The following is a 21959-nucleotide window of genomic DNA, read 5'->3' on the forward strand; positions in this document are numbered from 1 at the left end:
GATGAGTCAAATCCTGCACTGTAATTGGCTACCCGAGCGGGCAAGATGGAGCTATCTTGCCCGCTCGGGATAACCCGTTGCCCGTCCGCTTGGCATCGATAGTTTAATCCCAACAACAAGGCAATCTTTTCTTCGATTTTCATGTTGTTTTGGGGGAAAACGCTCACTAAAAAGCTCGGTAAACTCTCAACATTTATCTTAAGGAAAGGAAAGAGAATGGAATCGTCCTGGTGTAGTGAAAATTTTGTTTCAGCTACAATGAATGTGAGTTGAATCGGTGAGTTGCTCTGCGTGTAGTATTTTAGATAGAGTTGATTTTGTAAAACGTATTGTCTCAAGTCGAGTGCCAAGTTGATAAGTTCTCTAGGTCTGCAATGACTGTATTTAAATCATAGCGTAGTGGAAGTTGCGTTAAGTGTTTAGAGCAGTTCATTAAAAGTGTTTTTCTCAAGTTCGCCGAAGAAGCTCACGTTTTTAATTTAGCCGCGTCTTGCTTGTTGTAAAGAACAAAATCTTATCAAAGTTTTGCCCAGTTTTTTGATTTACCCGCTCTATTTTTCGGCTTATCTTTGCATATAATCTCAAAATCTATTGTTTCATTCAAGAATTAATGATTAGAAGCCGAAAACTGTCTAAAAATGTTTATTATTTACGCCACCGCGCGATCGGCTGCTAGCTGAAAATGGCGAGTTTGCCGGATTCTATTCAAATCTTCCCGCTCTTGCGAAAATCTAAAGTTTTCGTTCTTAATAATTGTATACTCCCTTTAAGCCATAATGAAGTTAGAGCCCTAAGATAATTTAGGATTCTTTGTTCTTCACGATTACATACTAATCCAATAATGCAATGAAAAGAAATCTTGCACCTGTCGGCTATGAAAAATTTCTTTCCGAGCAGAGTAGTTTTATGTCCGATTTTGTTTTGTTGTTGTAGTTTTAACTTGAAGGTAAAGCCATATAATAAATCCTTTATTGACCAAGCTTGTTCGGTCAAGATGGCTGGATATTGGCCTCGTTCTTTGCGTTTTTATGGACCTCGACTTCGTCTCGGTCCATAAAAACGCAAAAAAAGAACTTGGCCAATATCCAGCCATCTTGACCTCACGCTTGGTCAATAACGCATATTTATTGTGTTTGTGTAACGCTTTCGAATTTGGTCGCTATATGCAAACATGATGATGATGGCCAAAAATACACGGCATTTTAATATCCAAGTAAACAGCCACAGTACGTCTTCTTGGCTTCCTAGTCAGACTTACATGCCCTATACTGAAAAATCCAAAGAAATTGGTAAGAAAATTGGCACTTTTTAAACCAGCTCCATTTTGTCTTTATTTCTGAGCATTCATTTTCCATTTTACTGACTTGTTTTTCTTTCTTAGTTGGTTCGTAAATATGATTTGCTTTTTTAAATAGCTCACTCATCAGCAATTACCCACACCAGCACGCTTTTAATTTCACCATTTTGCCCAAAATTCATAAAATTTGGACCTCCAATAACTTCTCTTCAACTTTTACAGTAATTAAAGGCACTCCTTAAACTCCAAATGCGCCTTCGTGCTATCATAACTAATCCTTTATTAAACTAACCTTTGTTTAATTTCATCGGGAAAAAACCTCTAAGTTTACAAGTAAAAGTGACAAAAGGCAGAATATTTTTATTTTCATAACTCGCGCACAACTCTGCTAAAATACAAAAGTTTTGAACTTGCTTGTAGCGGCTCTCACAAAAACAGTCGAACAAGGAAAATAGAACCAATAATTAAATATTTTTTAAATTTTCAATGAGTCTCGCCATTCGAATATGCCATTTTCAATTGGGGATTAGATGGTGCAAACTGTTTATGTGAAGATTTAACGACGAATTATTTAAGTCCTATGAAACCATTTTTGAAATTTCCAGGCCTTGCAAACTGAATATATCTGGACCTAGATCTTGCTTATCTAACTTGAAGCCTCTCAGAGTGTAAAAAAAAATACACATGTGAACTTGTTTTAATTCATTTGCCTTTTGTCTTTTTGTTGTTTGTTTGTTAAATACTGCATCCTTCTGTAGAGATGTTTTGTCACGTTAAAATAACTTGCATTACTATTGTGTATCGGTTGCGTCAGATGCTAAAGGAGACAGTAATTCTTAATATTACTTTTCTAGATAGGGTCATGAGACTGCTGTTCCGTATCTCAGTTTTCTTTGTCTTAAGTCAAATGCTTTACAGAGCAGTGACTCAGCAATGCCCAGCCACTGGATTTGAGCTGTCCATCTTTGGATGGATGTTGCAGCGACACATCTATAAGACGATGATGGCCGATCTAGGTCTTCACTGCCTGTTAGTCTGTCGTACAGATGATCGATGCCAAAGTTTCAACTTTGTGATGTCTCTCCACATGTGTGAGTTTAGTGATCGGACGAAGGAAGCCAGACCGGAGGATTTCATTCCTGACCCAGACAGATATTATTTCAGACGAGATATTCACAGAGGTAAATTACTGCTATAAGAAACAGCCAAATTACTGTAGAGCCAACAAACAATGCATAAATAAATTCTGATTTTGCTTTTCAGTTCCCCTTGGTTCAGTCGCAGAGCTGTCCGCAGAGACATGCAAAGAAATAAAAGCGAGCGAAGAAGGTCAAGTGGTCAGTGGCAAATATTGGCTGTCTACCATAATACCAGGCATACCCGTACTAGCTTACTGCGATATGAAGACAGAAGGTGAGTTTGATTCTGAAAGCCGGTTATGTAACTAGATCCGTTTGACAGAGTTTGAAAGTGGGAATTACTCTGGGGAAGAGTGTAGATTATCTTGGCGTAGGGGGTAAGGTTAATCTCTTTTTAAGCTGGGTTGACATCCCTTACAACAAGATACGGTTCCAGCTGGATGATTTTTGGGTTGCTTTACCTAAGTCACTAATGACAGGCTGTCAGGGTTCGTTATGAATATATTGTTATTTTGCTGTTATTTCGTGACGTATCAGGAATGGTATATTTATATTCTTGACCTAAATACAATACAGCTGTTCTTGTCTTTGCTTTCAAGGTTTCTCTGGGGTTTCCGTTTCTTTTTTCTCTATTCAAACTCTGAGCTCTCCTTAAGTTTAATTCATGGGACCATACCTTAGAGGTGTGTTAAGCTTTTAATGATCAGACTGGTGGTATTCTCTTTCTATGAATATTACAGTTAAACGGGAGATGGGGAAAATCGAATTTGGGAGATGGGGAAAATCGAATTGGAACAAGTTGAGGGGAAGCTGGCATCGCTTCCTCAACTAACTTCAACTACCTTCAACTAAACAAAACCGCGATTATTCAGTATATCAGAAGTTTAGAAAATTGTTGTTGGATTATTTCTTCAGATGCTGACGAGTGCACCGCTTCCTCTCCGGTCTGTGACGTAAATGCCAAATGTCAGAACAACCAGGGCTCTTATAATTGCAAGTGCAATTCAGGATTAACTGGTGATGGAAAAACGTGCACAGGTAAGACCAAAATGGAAAGCTATTGCCAATTCTAATGTAACCGCGATTACATGAGACGTTTTAAGAAATGTGATGTTGTTTTGACGTTGGATTTTTGTCAGACGTTGACGAGTGCACCGCTTCTTCTCCGGTCTGTGACGTCAATGCCAAATGTCAGAACAACCACGGCTCTTTTAACTGCATGTGCGACTCAGGGTTCACTGGTGATGGAAAAACTTGCCAAGGTAAGAAGAACATAAAAAACAATCAATATGATGCATATTATCAATGATATTGATGTACAAAAGTGTAAAACGTCAGAACATTTATACCACTGATTTGTAGACAACGTGTATTGGAAATGATCATATGTTCTGGCAGTTGAGGGGAAAAAAGTCAAAATTTTGTATTGTAATTTTCATCAGATATCGATGAATGCACCCAAGGATCTCATAACTGCCTACCAAGCCTTGCTTCCTGTACAAACACTGTTGGATCATACAACTGTTCTTGTAACCCTGGATTTGTCGGAGATGGAAAGAAAAGCTGCGCTTTAACAAGCAATGGTACTTTAAACAGTTTACGAATTCTGAAACTGTTTATGAAAATGAATATGAAGACCGGATACTAAATACAAATATTTTTCCTCCTAGTAGGTCCATGACCGACCCTGTTCTCAGGGCTTTTCTCTTGTAGCTTAGGAGGGGTCGAGAAAGACCCTGGCATTGGCTGGTCACGTGTCCAACAAATACCCGAAAATCTTGGGTTTAATAAATTAGCGATGATTGACATCTACTGGCGCTCTGCTCTCGGCTAAATAAACGCCATTCATGCTGGCTACGTCGAACCTCCAATTTTTGTTTGAAAGATTTTGATTTTAATTCTGACTGGTGATGTGGATGTCACTGTTCTTATAATTAATACTTTTGTTGGAATAAGAGAGGTATTTGTTTATTCCTCGTGTTGTCATGTAACTTAATGTATGTTTTGTTTCGTTCCTCAGCATGTCAAAATTATCAAAATCTGACCGGTGCTTACAGAAATGTGAATTCTTCCAATAATTTAAACTTTGGTTGTGACAAACGTATTGGCCCTGGGTGGTTCCGTTTCCAAGGAGCTGCGGGGACACGAATGCCCACCTCATGCCCACCTAAGTACCGCTGTAACACCAATGTACCCGGTTGGTTGCATGGTGGGCATCCCACTGTGGCTTCAGGCGAGGCAACCAGGAAGGTATGTTTTCACTGGGTGAAGAATTGCTGTTATTTTTCAATCAATATCAAAGTAAAGAACTGTGGCTCTTTTTACGTGTACCACTTTCATAGTACACCAAATAACGGCCAGTGCGATTTTCGCTACTGTGGTACTGATTAAACAGTTGCTATTTTTCTTCAGTGATCCTACATAAAGAATAAAAGGAATATACTAACTTTCAATTAAAGTACCAAAGAAACACATATACATTATCGTTTTCCTTAACCATATCCAGATTGCCGGGGGGTCGGCGGATAATTCTGCCAGGGCCCACTTTGAATGTTTTGATAAGTTTTTTTTTTTTCAATATTTGGGAAAACGAATCAAAAGTTCAATTTAGCTGGAAACAATGAGGTTTGGTAGGACAGTGGTCACTGATTTTGACATTACTATTGACATGCAGGTTTTTCTGAAATTGAAACACTCCTGTTTTAATTTAAAAAAACTAACTTTCTTACACTAAATTTCATGTTGTTATAATTATTTTCGTGTTTCTTTTTCATTTTGACTTCTTTTTGTCAATTTTTGTGGTTTAATGATGTTGTTGGAAAATCAAAAAAATCCATGATGGTAGATCCAAGATGGGCACCATTTTGAAATTTAGACGTAATTACCCCGTCGTTTAATGTCATTTTATTTTCGTTGCGGGCCTCAAAGTAAACATGTTGTGGATACACTATCTACCCTCTGTCTCCTTATTATAGCTTCAATGCCTACGAAGTTATGGAGGGACTTCCCCCCGCCCAGTCTAGATAGGGTTAACAGAATGTATCACGAAGTTCGATTGTTGATTCCGACAATAAAATAATAACATATCTATAAACAGCTTTGGTCTAGATTTCTGTTTCTTGAAAGATGTGTGCTTCAAAATAGGGCTGGAGCTCTATGATTTGCATCAAATCACGAATACGTCATATATTGTTCTTGTATGCAGTATCGGTTAACGTTTTCATTGATACCATAAGGAGACTGGGTTAGGTTAAGGTTATTTGGTGAACCTTCACACGACAGTCCAACGACACTTTTCAAAATGGTCTGTCCTGCAGATTAGCAGAAAATATAAATATTGAACTTTGCAAATCTGCACTTCATCTTAATCCTGGTTATTTTAAAGAGTAACGATTAAAGACAGTAAGGTGAAATACAGCTGAGTTGATCTAAACTCTACTTACGTAGTGTCTCAGATAAAATAGATTACTGAAATTAAATAAAGATAACTAGAATGTAACAGCCGTACTGTTTGTTACTTTAGCTAATCTTTAGAAAAAACCTGCATGTAGGAGGACCTTTGTTTTCATGTTTAGTCTCGTTAGCATGTATTAACATAAACAAAAAAACGTTAAGCTATAAATAAATGCACTCTACAGATTGATAGAGCTCGGAAAACTGAAACTCGCTGAAACTTGGAATGATATCTTAAACAGGTTTTTTTTTTTAAGAAATTAGCCTGTTCCAGGCTCCTAGAGAGAAGCGCGAAGGAGAGGGCGAGGAGACGAAAACGAGGGGGGCTGGGGAGAGAAAAAGAGGGAAAGAAGAGGAGCCTGTAATCATTCTCTTAAACACCTCATGCCGGTATACCAGCTCCTGGTATACCCTCTGATTGGTCAGTTTTGACAGTTCAGACATCACTCAAAAGATATCGCGAAAGAATCTAAGAGTCAAAATGGCGAGTGTGTCACACGCGCGTGGTTTTGATGAGACTGAGTTTAATGCAGTATTAGAGAATTGTCTTCGAGATTTTCCGCAAGTTAAAATACTCAGGAAGGAGCAAAAAGCGTGCCTTCTCAATCTAGCTCGTGGGAAAGACGTTTTCGCCATTCTACCCACCGGTTTCGGGAAGAGCTTGATATTTCAACTGTTTCCTCGAGTCTCGAGTGCTTTGTGCTCAAGTGAAGTCAAGCCGTTGTCAACCATTATAGTGGTTTTTCCGTTGGTTTCAGTGATGAGAGATCAGGTCGAGCAGTTAAAACAACTAGGGTTCTCGGCCGCAGCAATAGGAATTGGCGACGAATGTATAACAAATGCTATAGCTCTCGAAAGCAAGAGACAGCAATGATAAGCTTTGAAAGACGAGGATCTGTTAGACACTCATATCCGTGATAAACAAACATCCTGCGGCAGTTTCAATCTTCCCGCAGTGATATGCAATAGCATAAGCATGAATTCACGAGTAAAGAAATCCACGGATCCTGTTTCTTCACAGATAAAATTTATTTAGCGCTACCTGAAATCTTGCTGTTAATCCTAGCCGCTAAACTTTAACAAATGCCACAGAGCTAGCAAACACAATGGCATATCAAAATCTAATCCTAACGGCTCAGAATGATCAGTGAGAAACTCTCCATTCAGTATATATGAGAATTCCCCCTCACGATCAAGATAAACACCATTAAGCAGAGCGGTCGCATCACGTTTTGATCAAAAGGGAAGAAGCTCTTATACAAAAGGAAAATCGCTTTAAGACATGCTTGCATTGTAAAAGCTTTTATCAAAACAACGCATACACAGTGGGAGTCATGCAGGTCTGTCAACCGCATTTAAACATATTTAAACGTGCCATAAATTCTGGCCAGGATCCTCGCAGAAATGAGGCAGCTGACGCTGGAAAGCCCTTCGTTTCTTAAAAGCTTGCAAAGATACAACCAAGCGAAGGCACAACATCTGCCAACACTAGAGTCTCCTCGCTCGATAACGTCGCGTTAATAAGTTCCTTATTTCGAACGGCGTTGAACAAGTACACCCGGGGAACTTTCGTTCCAAGACACGTCAAATTTTTTTGGCAAAATCTACATGATTTTGAGGGTTGAAATCTCAAACCCGGAGAACCTTTCGGTGTCCGCGACATCGAAGCGATGTAAGGACTCGAGAACTCGCGTGAGTAATCGAAACCCGGACAATGAAAAGTTTGACATTTTGACATGTTGACACATTTTGGAAAAAGTGGGCGGCATGAGGTGTTTAAGGAAATGATTACAGGCTCCTCTTCTTTCCCTCTTTTCCTCTCCCCCACCCCCGTCGTTTTCGTCCCCTCGCCCTCTCCTTCGCGCGTCTCTCTAGGAGCCTGGAACAGGCTATTAAGAAATGAACTCTTAAAGTTGGCAACTCTTACCACCCAGCCCTTATTCTTTGTAATTTTCACAGCGTTTTTAAAGCTAATTTGTCCGAGATTATTCAACATATATAATTATCACACCGATATTCACCCTGATTACCGAGTGTGATGTATCACGCAGCTTTTTGAATTTATGGTGTACATTTGCTCATATCTGCTAATGCGACAAAAATGACAACAACAACTCCAGCAAAGATCCTCCTATAGGTATCCCGAGCGTTTAAACGTCGTCTAGGCAAAGGTTGGATTAAATCTTTTCGAGTTTGTTGTAGTCGTAGCGGAGGATCTAGACGAGGGGAGCACCCCTTTTTTTAAACCAAATCCTAGGCCCGTAGAGTCGATGCGCTGAGTCATTTCGCTTCACTTAGCGTACGTGATCGGGGCCCCCACTTCCTTGAAGTTGTAGATCCGCCGATGAGTGGGACAGAAACTATTCCAATATAAGAGTTCTTCAGTTGGTGATCAATCGCTAACTCCCATTTATGTGTATTACTTCCTTTTCATCTTTGTAATATACTCCATACCAACTCTACTACAATTAAGTAATTTTAGTCATAGTAAATCGAGGGACTGGTTATGAAACTTTGTCATGAAAACAATGGTGCTGCAATTTATGCTGGAAGGGCCACGACATTGCACAATCCTTTTTTTGAATGTTCACACTACAGTTGAATATCCTAACACGAACGTTTCTATTGGTCTGTTGCTCCAACACATTTCAAAATATATTGTCGTCTGTGCAATGTCAAGGCCAAAAATGCTCGCAAAAACATATAACAAAGAAATTTCACAGGCTTCATAACCATTTCCTTTCATTAACTATGTTCTACTTAACTCGATGTTTTAGTTTGCGCAGATTTCAAAATTTAAACAATTTTAAACTGGTTTTAGGTACTTTAGGAACGTGACAGAAATGTTTATAGACCGGTGAATCCTACCAGAGAGTGTAAATTTTTGTTGTTCGTTCATCTGTGGTTAGTTTTGGTTTCAAATGTGATTCCCCTAAAAAATCAAACACAAAACAACCAGAGAAAAAGATAAAAAATAAAAGCTAAAATAAGCATTAATAATCCAAAAACAGTCTGGTCTAAAGATGAGCAATTTTTATACTTTGACGTTTAGCATACTGATTGCGTTATCTAGCTAGGTTAGAGTATATAGGACTATAAGTTATGGGAAGGCGACTAGTATGTATGAAACATATGCATAGTGTATTGTAGACCTGCGTGGTTTTTTGATTGATTACCACAACGATTAAAATTTATATAGTGTAGTAAAATGTAATTGTAGAATGAGTTTCGTTTCATTGATTGTTCCATAAAGAGTCTCTTTGACCTCGGCTGTTGTCATTATTTTTTCCCAGTAAGAAGTGCCTTTATTTACCATTTTTTTTTTTAAATAAGCTGTTACATCAAAAGGCAGGAGATCCAGCAAGCTCTGTTGAGCTTCTTAAAGATCCCCGCTCAAGTTTATTTCAATAGATATGTAAATCAGTTATTAACGGAAGGCGAACTTCTTGTTTTACATTACTAATGGGAAAGAACTATTTCTTGACTAACATACAGTGGAACCTCGATTTAACGAACCTCTATTTAACGAAGTCCTCGATATAACGAATGATATTCTATGTCCCGGCCAAAGTTACAGTAAAATGTATGGAATAGAACCTCGATACAACGAGCCTCGTTATGACGAATTCTTCGATATAACGAACATAATCCGGAATCCCAAACGTAAAATCTACCTCGATGTAAAGAATTACAATGTCAACACTTTTAAATCGCTACTCTGAAACTGTCGTTTCTTTGTAAACAAAAGCTGCGCGTCTGCTCAAAAGTGAAAATAATTGCTACTGAAAGCCACCATTGCATCTCAAAACGTAGCACTTCTGGGTGACGAAAATTACATTGAATTGCGTGAGAGAAGTCACCTGTTTTGCAAATCAATTATTAACTATGACCTAGATATAACGAACATTTTGGTCGTTTCCCCTTAAGTTATCGAGGTTTTCGATATAACGAACACTCCATTTAACGAACAAATTTGGCCGGTCCTTAGCGACTTCGTTAAATCGAGGTTCCACTGTATTACTTATTTTAAAGAAAATGATTATGATTGATGATTATGATTATGATTATGATGGACTATATGGGAAGGCTCCCACCGAAATGGTATCTTTTTTTCAGACCGAAGGTGTCTAAAAATGGTAGGAAGTTCATGAGCTGAAGTATAGAAAAGGGTTAGGAAACCTTAAAAATTAAGATATTTAAGTGGAATTTCAAAATATCTCGAACAGACCCATGGAAAAGGGACGCAGTGTTTCTACTGTAGGTATGTAAAAGGTTCCCTATTTTGTCCAAAATGTCTTATTAACTAAGAGTAGAGCCTCCCTGTATAAAGCCTTGTTGAGCACTCCCCACGCTCCCAGAGAATAGGGGCTTGATTGACAGCTGACAAACGTGGCTTACAAACAGTCAATATTTGCAGTTATTTCCAGAATAAGACCAATAATTGATAAATCTGAATAACTGTCAGTTTAGATCGTGAACATTTCGCTGGGTGTGTTTATAGCTGTAAGCTGAGAAAGGACTGTCACTTCTTATCTTACATATAATCTTTAACGAGAAAAATTGAATTCATTATTCAGACAATTAATGCTACATAATTATTATGTATTTTCAGTCTACTATAGCTTCTCTTTTTTGTAGTGTTGTATTGCTAATAAATTTGCTTGTGCTGTCTAATGAAATGTTTTGTGGTTACTGAGAGCCATGTAATATTTACATTAAACATGTAAAGCAATATTGCATTAACATCCAATGGTTAGATTCAGGAAGCCATCCTTAGTTAAGATGTATCCTAAGTATTGTTTTGAACAATAATAAGCTATTGTTGGAATACGAATAGTTTGTTGTTCAGAAGCAATACTTATGATACATCTTAACTTTCGAGGGCCTCGTGAATTTGGCCGCAGTACAACTGGAGTCCATTGCACTAATCACCATCAACAAGAGTAGATGATGATCCTCTCTTGCCATCAACCATAATGCTACTTATTTTACCTCTCAGTTAGTACGCGTAGTGTAATTGGTCAATTTTGCGGTCCGTATTTCACTGTACGGCACTCTAGTTTCATTTACCGTGCACCCGATTAACCTCAGAAATATAACAAATACTAACCTAGTTTTCTCGGTCCGTACAATACCTTACGGATTCTCACTTTTTCCCGTTGATTTATGGCCCGCGCACTTCACGATTAGGCCATTAATCAACGCGAAAAACTCGTCCGTAATTATAACTTACAGTATGGACCGAGCAAACAAAGTTAGTGAGAAGTATTTGTATTGATACGCATCCAGAGAACACTGAGAGAATACCATCGCCTGATGAAGACCAGCAGTATAGCAGTCGAAACGTTGCAATCCACATTTGTGCCTCACAACTGTGAAACAAGCGATTAATTTGAGCTATCAGTTCTCCAGTGATTACTACCTGCGGAGTATGAATTCTGGCCTAGAGGCCAGGCCTCAAAATTTTTAGACTTTAGTATACCTTTCGTCAGGGACTTAAATGTCTCACTAATTTTTCTCCAGGAGGTCTTATGGACCTGTGTGAGACGGATAGATTTGGACTCGTTAATTTGGACGAATTGTTTTCTAAAACGAAAATAGTCAGTTAACCATTGATGGGCTGCCCTCCTAATGTCGTATGCTTCCAGTTTTGATAATAGAATCGCGCGATCAAGAGTATCGAAGCCTTTTTATCAATCAAGAATTGTAGCAGCTGAATACTTGTGGCAATTAACTATCTTATCTTCTAATTGCTACCACGTTTCGTTGGTGCCTCCGTGATTCCCTCAAAGAAGAAATTATTTCGCCTTGATCTTTTTTGGACGTCCTCTAACTTGTTTGCGAGCTCCTCGATATGTGTGTTGGTTTCTTGTACTCTAAGGTCGGTACTAAGTATCTCTTCAACTTGGGCTTGGGTGAACTCCTAACTTCACTTGACACTTTAGACAGTCTTTGATAAGATTATTAGTTCTAGTATTGACAAAATCCATATACGCAGTAAGAAACGTCTTCATCGATGACTCTTGTTGCTTTCACCAGTGTAACGGGCATTTGAATATCGTCTTCCTCTTGATTTCCACGTTTAGACTCAGAGGAGGTCTTTGAGCGTGTTGCCGCTATGATTATGCAAATCAACACATTTCTTAAGCACATTATGTCAACCGCAACAAGCGAAATCAAAATAGCGCGAAAGAAAAGTTTGAAGTCGGCGCAAGCAAGAGAAAGCATCCTGCTTGCACCAAAATGAACGCCAATAAAGTAAAGGAACGCGGCCAAAACATGAAACAAAACAAAGCAAAAAAAAAAAAAAAAGCGCAAACAAACAAACAAACACATAACAAAAAACGGGTGATAATCGCGGAAAGAAAGTATTCGGGCCAAGTGGAGAAGCCGTATTATTAGGTACTAATACCGTCAAAAAGGAAAACACATTGCTTGCCAAGTTTAAGCTTTTAGGCTCTTGATGTAAAACCATTTCTTCGAACTAAACTTTTGCTGTAAAATCCTTTCACGTGAACTATAACGTTCAGGTAAGATCTTTAATTAGATCTTAGCCTGCGTGCAGACGTCAACCAGGTTACGATTACTTTTAAATGTTATTTTCCCTACTTTTGTTTAACGCATGGCAGTCAAACATTATAGACGAGTTATTCGGTCTTTGACGCGATATACCTCGGATGAATCGTAGGACCCGCAGTGGTATGATCGGAATAAATTACCTGAACTCTTAGCATTTAATAGGTTTTTGTCTCCCTAACATTCAACAACAACAACAACAACACTTTATTAAAACAGACAGTTACAAGCTGGTTATATATCTACCCGCAATTAAATGAAGCTAGTCGAAGCGGGTAGGTATGTCTATACTAAACTAACTAAATTTGGCGTTTACAAATTGACTAAAATAAAAGTTAAATAAGTAGAAAACAAACAAGTGACGCAAAAAGGAGTCGCTAGCTAATAGAAATTAAAGGATTGTTACAAATTTACAAGAATTGAAGAAAGTGTAAGGTATGCATTGTCTTTTTTTAAAATGTTAATTGGTATTTTATGTATTTGTTTTTTGAATAATTTTCAAATACTAAGATTTTTAAAATATAAAAAAAAATTATCAAAAAATAGATCTGCTTCAAATCTTGCATGTTAATTACACTTTACCCAGTTATTTTAACAAGCACTTTTTTTCGCTTGTGTCGTAAACGCTTTTTTTTTAGTTTCCCGCAGTGGCGGGGATCTCTTACAAGACCAAAATTAAACATTTTAGTGACCAAATTCAAAATTTAAACAGCCTTGGTAACGTCTCACAACACTTACATGTAAAATTTGATGCAAGGCTAAGTACAGTCAACTCTCGTTTTGCGGACACCTCGCTATTACGGACACCCCGATAATACGGACAGCAGCTAAATCCCGGCAAAAATAAATTACAGACGTTTGACTGAAATAAATTACCGCTATTACGGACTCTCGCTATTAAGAACCCGAGGGTGTCCGCAATAAAGGGAGTTGACTGTACGATATTGTTACATGGATAAACTGGTTTGTGTGGAAAAGAAGGATTCTGATTGGCTCCCTGAGCTTATGTTAACTCGATCGACTGCAAGGGAATAGTTTCGTTCGGCTCGCACTGGAAGTGCCTTTTTTGTCAATAGTCGTTGGGTTTTCCACTGAACGTTTGAACTCCTGCAACCTTCTTGCATATAATATGAGCCAAGATCGCTTACAACCAAATTTTCTCCTCTTTCCTGGGTGAATGGCTTAGCTTGAGAGATTTTCGCCGTTTCGGCTACTTTACCGAAGAAATTTAGCAAGATGTTTCCTTTCTTTCGCTGGAAGACATTGAAGCGAACTAGAAACCAATTTTCCTGTGATATATAACCGCGCTGAAAATTCCATTGTGATACCCAATAGTATAGCACGATAAAGCGCTTCATATTAGACATAACAACTAAAGAATAATTTTAATTAGTGGTGACACAAACTTTCCAATGCCTTCTAATTGTTAATGAAATTAAAAAAAATTAGCTCGTAAAGTAAAAACGCCTTTGCCAAATTGTTGCAAATTGTGAATTCCGGTCTTCCCGCTCAAATAGCCCAAAAATACTAATATGTATTTTGCAGCCAAATCCTGATACCATGTAAATATGCACGTTTACTTTAACTTGCTCTCGATAGTGAGATCAGTAACGTTATACCAGAAATGGATGACAGAAAACTGGTGTTAACCACAATTCTCGTTTCATTTTTCAAAAATTCATCTTAGCATTTTCATTAGTAACTTGGAAGTATTAATTACACTGGGTAGTTTCCATAGTTTTCTAGTCGTGTAAATTTGTGAAGTAGGGGTTCATTAAACCGCGTGGTTCAGCTTAATGATTTTGTCGTTCTTTCTGGTAAACTGCCGACAAAATTCATAGACAGAAATAATTCGATCACCTGAACGCCGCATAAAAAGCTTTTGTTACATTAATGACAAGACTAATATAAGGTGACAACTGCATTATAAGCATCCTTAATTGGATAAAGTAGAGCTCGGTTATGCCAGAATCCTGAGTTAGATACGTTAGGGTTCAGTTACGTAAGCTGCGCTTTGAAATGTCTGTATTTTTCAGCAGGACGTCGCTAAAATACTAAAAACAAAAATTAAAGAAATTTATAAATAACAAATTAAACCATTAGCGGGATGTCTGCTAAAGTGGGGATATGAACACAATGAAAACAAACTGATTAATTTTTAACTAAAATACGCCTCACTGCAAACACCACATTCAAAAACAGAAGATTTAACGAGGGCAACATTATCACCAAGAAAACCAAGGTAAGATAAATTCAAATTTATAAACCTGATTTTTTTTTAAAGGATGTTTGTATTTTTAAGGAAAATAAGCGTTGAGTCGTCATTTTTCATGGCAATTTCGAAAAAATCTACCAAGAATATTAAGCGACTTATTCGTTGAACAAGTTCTGGCGCTCGAGGTATCTTTTGGCTAGAAATAACCTGAATACAACATGTCATTTTTAGTCAGATGTGAAACTGGACGGAAATCACGCTGAGTTAGGAGGCTATCCCTTCCTTTTGCAATAGCATATTGTGAAAGACAAATTGATGTTTGTTTGTTTGTTTGTCTTCATTCAATAATGCTTTTTACAAACGCAAATTCATTCATCCGCTTGAAGACTTCATTTTCCGACAACGAATTCACCGTGTGTCGTCATCCTGTTTAATTTTGTCTGAGCCCAAATTCGCTCACTTCATCCGGGAAATGCCAAGCCAGAGAATAACTTTTTTAGGTGAGCGATTCTGTTTCTCCTTAAAAGTAAATCATCATTATCATCACCATGGAGTCGTTCTCAAAGATATTTCCATCACAAAAATTGAAAACTTAAGGGGTGAGTTGCATAAAATTTAGCATTGGGCGTAACTGCCAACGCCAGACCTTCAGCCCAGTCACGTCACATTCAGTAGTTTAACGTCTGACGATAGCACTTACGTAGATATAGGAAAATTGGGAGCTTTTATATCTAAGGACAGATGTCAAAAACAATTCAGAAGTTAAACCGATCCAAGGGCACGAACAATGGGCATATACGAAGACTTGTCAAAAATAAACATTTTGAGGTCCAGAGACTGGAAACTGCGTTTGGATGCATCTGTACTTCATTCCTTTGCTGGGATGGTGGGCTGGAAGAGAAGAAAAGGGAGTTTGTCTGACAGTTCCTAGATATACAAGAGCAGGAAGAATGAACAGAAGCTTACCAAGCTTACCAACATTCTTAACAAAGTTATTAAGGATATGATGTTAAAGAAAACTACTGATAATTTTGAGTTTTAAGCAATATGTTAAAATTGAGGGCGAGTGCTATATAAGGTGTTCGAAACACCGAGAAACAGGTGTTTCGAACACCGAGTAATTAAACAGGTGTTTTGATGGGTTAAAACCGCTGATGAAGCACAAAACAGGATCTTTTTGGCTGACTTCTCAAAAGGAAGTTATGAATCTAATGAAGTTATGAATCTCACGAATGAATCTTATGAAGCTAATGAATCCCATGCATTGGTAGTGGATTTTCTCATCATTTCTATTTATCTTTCATAGTTAGCCATTGTAGACGGTGTCAGTTATTTGTGTCCTTCTCGTTAACTTGGGGAAACGCCGTCAACATTTTTTTCCATATTATTTTTTGGGTAATCTAAGAAGATATGGACAGTAGCAATACATTTCCACGTCATTTGGACCTTTAAAATGATTGCTTTTATGCATGAAAGAAATCATATGATTGCGTATCGTCCTTTTCAGAACTAGCCGCACAATATGGTGTCAACAAAATTCTTCACCATCATAACTGTACTTTCACTGTATCAAATGTTTTCCAAAGCCACGACTCAGCAATGTGAAAGCGAATATTCCGTCCCGGGTAAGAGGCTTAAGGGATTCACATTCAAGACGATGAAGGTGAAGAGTCCTTCAGAGTGTCTTCATACCTGCAAAGGTACCGATAGATGTCAAAGCTTCAACTTCGTAATTGTTGAAAACATTTGTGAGTTGAATAACCGCACCAAGGAAGCTAGACCTGAGGATTTGGAAGTTGATCCACGCAGATATTATTTCCAGGTGAAACGACCCCTTCCAAGTAAGTTTTTCTAATGGGACATTTATAAATATTAGCAAATAGTTTTGCCTATTTTAATATGATCGTTTTACGCACAGATGTCAAAACCCTACATTTGCAACCTCTTCCCATACAAAGGGTCAATATCTACAAAATTCTTATTTTCTCCCTGAATACTGATCCATTCTCCCGAATATTCAAAAACAATCTCTCAAAAAAGCCACCCCTCGAAGCAAAACGCGCCATTTTTTCGTCATTGAAATCGGGGCGGGGTGAGGTTGGGGGAGGGGTTGTCTGAATTTCTCATTTGATCTGTCCAAGATTGTACGATCCACTAAATTTACCCCATAATCGCTTCTAATATGCGCTTTAATAAAATAGTTTGTTTGATCAGTTATTGCCATGTCTCTTGGTAATGTATGATTTGTTTCGTTCTTCAGCATGTCCGGATTATCAAAGTCTGACCGATGCTTACAGAAATGTGGATTCTTCCAATGATTTAAAATTTGGTTGTGACAAAGGTATTGGCCCTGGGTGGTTCCGTTTCCAAGGAGCTGCGGGGACACGAATGCCCACTTCATGTCCCCCTAAGTACCGCTGTAACACCAATGTGCCCGGTTGGTTGAATGGTGGGCATCCCACAGTGGCTTCAGGCGAGGTAACCAGGAAGGTATGTTTTCACTGGGGGAAAAGCTGCTGTTATTTTTCAATCAATATCAAAGTCAAGAACTGTGGCTCTTTTTACGTGTACTACTTTGACAGTACACCGAATAATGGCCAGTGTCATCTTCGCTACTGTGGAACTGATTAAACAATTATTACACTCCTTCAGTGACAGTACATAAAGAATGAAAGGAAAATACTCTCATTTTTCATTATATTGGAGGAATTGTCATTAAGGTAACAGAAAATAATGCTCAGCATCACACACTTCCTATTTTCTTTAACCTTATCTAGACCGGGGCGATGGAGGCATTCTGTCAGCGCCCACAGAACGCCCACTGAACGTTTATAACTCATTTAATATTTGGGAAAGCAACACGAAACTTGTGACTCGTTCATCAATTCAGCAGGAGACAAATAGGCTTGGTATGTCAGGATTCACAATTTTGATGATGCAATGACAACCAATTTTTAACAGAAAGGTTTTCATAAATTGACGTCTTTTCCGTTTCGGACCTCACAGGAAACACCTTTGGACTTACTATCTACCTTCCTTGTCGAGTTTTCATAGCTTTTACACTCTTGAAGTCATGGAAGGGAATTCCCTCTGGCCCAAGAAGACAAAAAAACCCAGTCTAGATAGGGTTAACAGAATGTATACACGAAGTGCGACTGTTTTTTCTAACAATAAATAAAATAAACATGAAAAGGTTTGGTATGCATTTCAGTTTCTTGAAAGATATGTGTCTAATGTGTGTTGTTGTTTTTTTGTTCTAATGTATGCAGTATCGGTTAACATTTGCATTAATATCGCAAGGAGATTAAGTTAGGTTAAGGTTATTTGATGAACCTTCGCACGACAGTCCAACGACACTTTTTAAAATTGTCTGTCCTTTAGCAGAAGATATAAATATTGAATACTTTGACAATCTGCACTTTCTTTTAATCGTGGATTTTTTAAAGAGTAAAATCGAGACAGCTTAGCCGATTTAAACTCCATTTACGGGTGTCTAGAATGCAACAACCGTACTGTTTGTTACTTTGGCCAATATTTTTTCTTTCTTTAAATCCGTGCACATATAGGAGAATCTTTGTTTATATGTTCAGTCTCGTTAGCATGCATTAACATAAACAACAAAACTTTTTTTAAGGTTACCCTATACCTTCAGAGGTGTCTCGCGTCCAAGCGATGTAGCGCGTCCGGTTTAAACTGTATACCTAAACCGTTATATCAAATTAAAGCTTATAGAACTGGCTATCAAACTAAACCAAGAATTTTGAAATAAAATGAATTTGCTGAATTTTTAGCGCTGTTTTCTCGAATCATTTTATTCACTTGGAAGAGTCACTTCAAAGAAATAAAACTCAGGAGGAATTTGTTCGTTTGCCTTCAAATTTGGACAGTAGCTAGCTTAACATACAAACAACAAAAGCATTTCTGCGAATTTTTTCTTTCGAAATATTTTTTCATCGAGAGCGATTTTTGTACGATCACTCCACATTGTTTTCATCCTATTTCGAAAATGCTCTATAACTTTTTATTGCGATTGAATATGGCAAAACGCAGACACGTTTTTTAGCGCTTCGGGTCCGGAAACTGAGGAGCAAATTAAATTAGCGAAAAACAAAATTCGCTTTGACTTGTAGCTTTAAAAAGGTAATACGGACATTCGCATTTAGAGGTCGTGAAAAATTCGACAATTTATTGTATTTCAAAATTCTTGGTATAGTTTGATAGCCAGCTCTATAAGCCTTGATTTGATATAGGTGTTTAGGTATCTACAGTTTAAACTGGATGCGCTACACGGCTTAAACGCGAGACACCTCTGAAGGTATAGGGTAACCTTAAGTGGTTTATGTGCTGTGGGAAGGTTTTTCTCACGTGGAAGAAATGTCTAGACCAAAGAATACTCCCAGAGAGTGTAACGTTGTTTATTCGATCATATTGCGTTGTAGGTCTGATTGTCACACTGGTTAAAATTTATATAGTGCAGTAAATAAAAATGTAACTGTATAATGAGCTTCGTTTCATTGACTATTCCATAAAGAGTCTGATTGGCATCCTGGGTCGTTTTCCGTATGATGGACTGCTATAAGAAGGCTCCCCCGCAATTGATATCCTTTTTTTTAGGCTGAATGTGTATAAAAATGGTAGGAATTTCATGAGCTGAAGTATACAAAAGGGTTGGGAAAACTGCCATTTAAGATTAAGGTATTTAAGTGTAAATTTCAAAATATCTCGAACAGACCCACCGAAAAGGGACGCAGTGTATCTACTTTAGCTTGTTAAAAATGTCTTATATAGTGAAGGTGGAGCCTCCCCACCCTTCCTGGGAGTAGGGGCTTTATTGACAGCTGCGATCTTGGCTTACAAACACTCAATATTTGCAGTAACTTCCAGAATAAGACCAATTCCTGATAAATCTTAATAACTGTCATTTTAGATCGTGAACATTTCGCTGGATGGGTTAGCTGCATGTAAGCTGAAAAATGGCTGTCCTTCTTATCTTACATAATCTTAATGAGAGAAGTGAGGTCCCCATGACAATTAATTGTAATTACTGCTGCATATGTAGTCTTTCAGTCTACTCTAGCTTTGCTTTCTCGTTGTGTTGCATGACTAATAAATTTGGTTGTCCCGTTAAATGAAATGTTTTGTGGTTACTGAGAGCCATGTTATACTTACATTCAACATGTTAAGCAACATTACATTAACATCCAATGGTTAGATTCAGGAAGACATCCTTAGTTAAGATGTATCCTTAGTATATGTTTTGGGAACAACAATCAGCTAGGACGAAAAAATGGATCTGGTCCAAATTTGCACTTAGTAAATTTAATCAAATTTGGTAAAATGATATAGCAAACTAGTTGCAACGGTGGTAAATGCGGCATTTGCATACATTTGCTCCCCCGTGCAAAACCTATAGCAAATGCGGCCTTTACCAGCATTGCTACTTGTTTGCTATATCTTTTTACCAAATTTGCTTTAAATTTCCTAAGTGCAAATTTGGAGCAAATCCATTTTTTCGTACAGTGTATAATTAAGCTATTGTTGGAATACGAACACTATATTGCTTAGAAGGAATACCTAGGATACACCTTAACTTACGAGGGCTTCGTGAATCTGGCCGAAGTACAACTGGTGTCCATCAACCATAATGCTACTTATATTGATGCACATACAGCGCACACCATCTCCTGATGAAGACCAGAAGTATATCGGTCTAATCGTCGCATTCCACACCTACACCACATAATAAACGTGATTTTTTGTTGTGTGTGTAATTTGCAGGCGAGTGGAGGGAAGCGCGCGTCGAGCACGGAGTCCGAGTCATGCACGACAGGAAGGGCACCCCTTTCCATCGTGCGTGACTCGCTCTGCGCGCTTTCTGCGTGCTTCCCTCCGCTCGCCTGAAAAAAGGCAAAAAAATGAAGCTTGTTTTGCAGGCTGTACAATCGTAAAACAAACGATTAATTTGAGCTATCAGCTCAACAATGTTTACTATCTGCGGTGTATGAATTCTGGCCCAGAGGGTTCGATTCCCGGACGCGGCTTCACAAGTGCGCTGAGTTTGCTATTGGTTCTTTTCCTTTGAAACGTTTTTCTCCTGGCACTCCGGATCCTGTTTTCCCAACTTTTCCAAAACATAAGGGACTAATCGGAGTCTAAATAAGAGAGGGATACTTTATCAGAGAGTCGTTTACGAGGGAATTGATCAGATGCGCGGGTCAGCTCGTTTAATAGCTCGATTGGGAAGAGTAGCAACTTTGGGACGTAGTGTCTTTCTCGGTACTTTAAATCGAACTCTTCTCAGAGCGAAAACTTTCCCCCTTGCAATTTTCACAACAACTGAAAATTGAGAAATAGGATAATCTTTAATTTTTTATATTACTGTATACTTCTTGGAATATAATATTAGTTCTACGCGTAAACTCCAAGTTCATAGGTTTTCGCCATCCTTCAACGATGTCCGATGAACTTAACATCATTAAAAATTTACTACTTTGTTTTTAATTGCAAAATTAAAATTTTGTGAATTTTAATTTTCAAGTCAAGCATTGGTAAAAATAATACTTGAAAGTGTCTCTAAGTAACTGATGTATTCAATTAAGGGTAAGGCCTTTTTAAAGTTTTTATGTAGATTTTTCTTATTAAAAACTCGAATTTAGGTACTTCAGTTTAAGTAAAACATTAAGCCCTTGAAAGGGCGAAGGTAATTTTTTAAGTTCCGTGTCTGTCCGCGTCGTCGTTGTCTCTCCTTAAGGTCCCTACTGATGTCACATTACGTGAAACTAACTTGGACGACTATTGAATATCGGTTGTATCAGATACTGGGTATATGCCAGTATTTCTTAAAATAACTATTCAAAGTATGGAATTGAGACTACTGTTCCATATCTCCATATCTTCATTCAAATGCTTTACCGAGCAGACACACGGCAATGCCCTACCTTTGGATCGGAGTAGTCCATCTTTGGACGGATGTTACAGCGACACATCTATAAGACGTCGATCTAGGTTTTCACTGCCTGTCACTCGGACGCTCCTCAGAAATAAGACTGTTCCTCATTTTATTCTCACAAAACCGACAAGCAAGAAATAGGATAATAAATCATTTTCGATATTTTTGTTTATTTCTGCGAGTACCTTTAAGCTCACAGAGTGTATATTTTTTTATCATCCTTTAGAGATGTCGGATGGACTAAACATCATGAAGAAAGTTACCACTATTTTTCTCCAAATGTCGAAATTAAAATTTTGCGGATTTTAATTTTCAAATGAAGGAATGAAG

General features: G+C 37.9%; 1 protein-coding gene across 1 annotated transcript in view; it reads left to right on the forward strand.

Moving 5' to 3' along the window:
- LOC146485306 (uncharacterized) overlaps positions 1-21959 on the forward strand; it is a 128296-nt gene that overhangs the window by 33128 nt on the left and 73209 nt on the right. Inside the window, exons 4-5 of the mRNA XM_085103648.1 lie at positions 3352-3474; positions 3576-3698. Of these exons, the coding sequence (XP_084959774.1) occupies positions 3352-3474; positions 3576-3698 (246 nt within the window). The remainder of the gene's footprint in view (positions 1-3351; positions 3475-3575; positions 3699-21959) is intronic.

This window comes from Pavona decussata, unplaced genomic scaffold (genome assembly GCF_977016875.1).
Source record: "Pavona decussata unplaced genomic scaffold, jaPavDecu1.1 SCAFFOLD_27, whole genome shotgun sequence".
Taxonomy (NCBI): domain Eukaryota; kingdom Metazoa; phylum Cnidaria; class Anthozoa; order Scleractinia; family Agariciidae; genus Pavona; species Pavona decussata.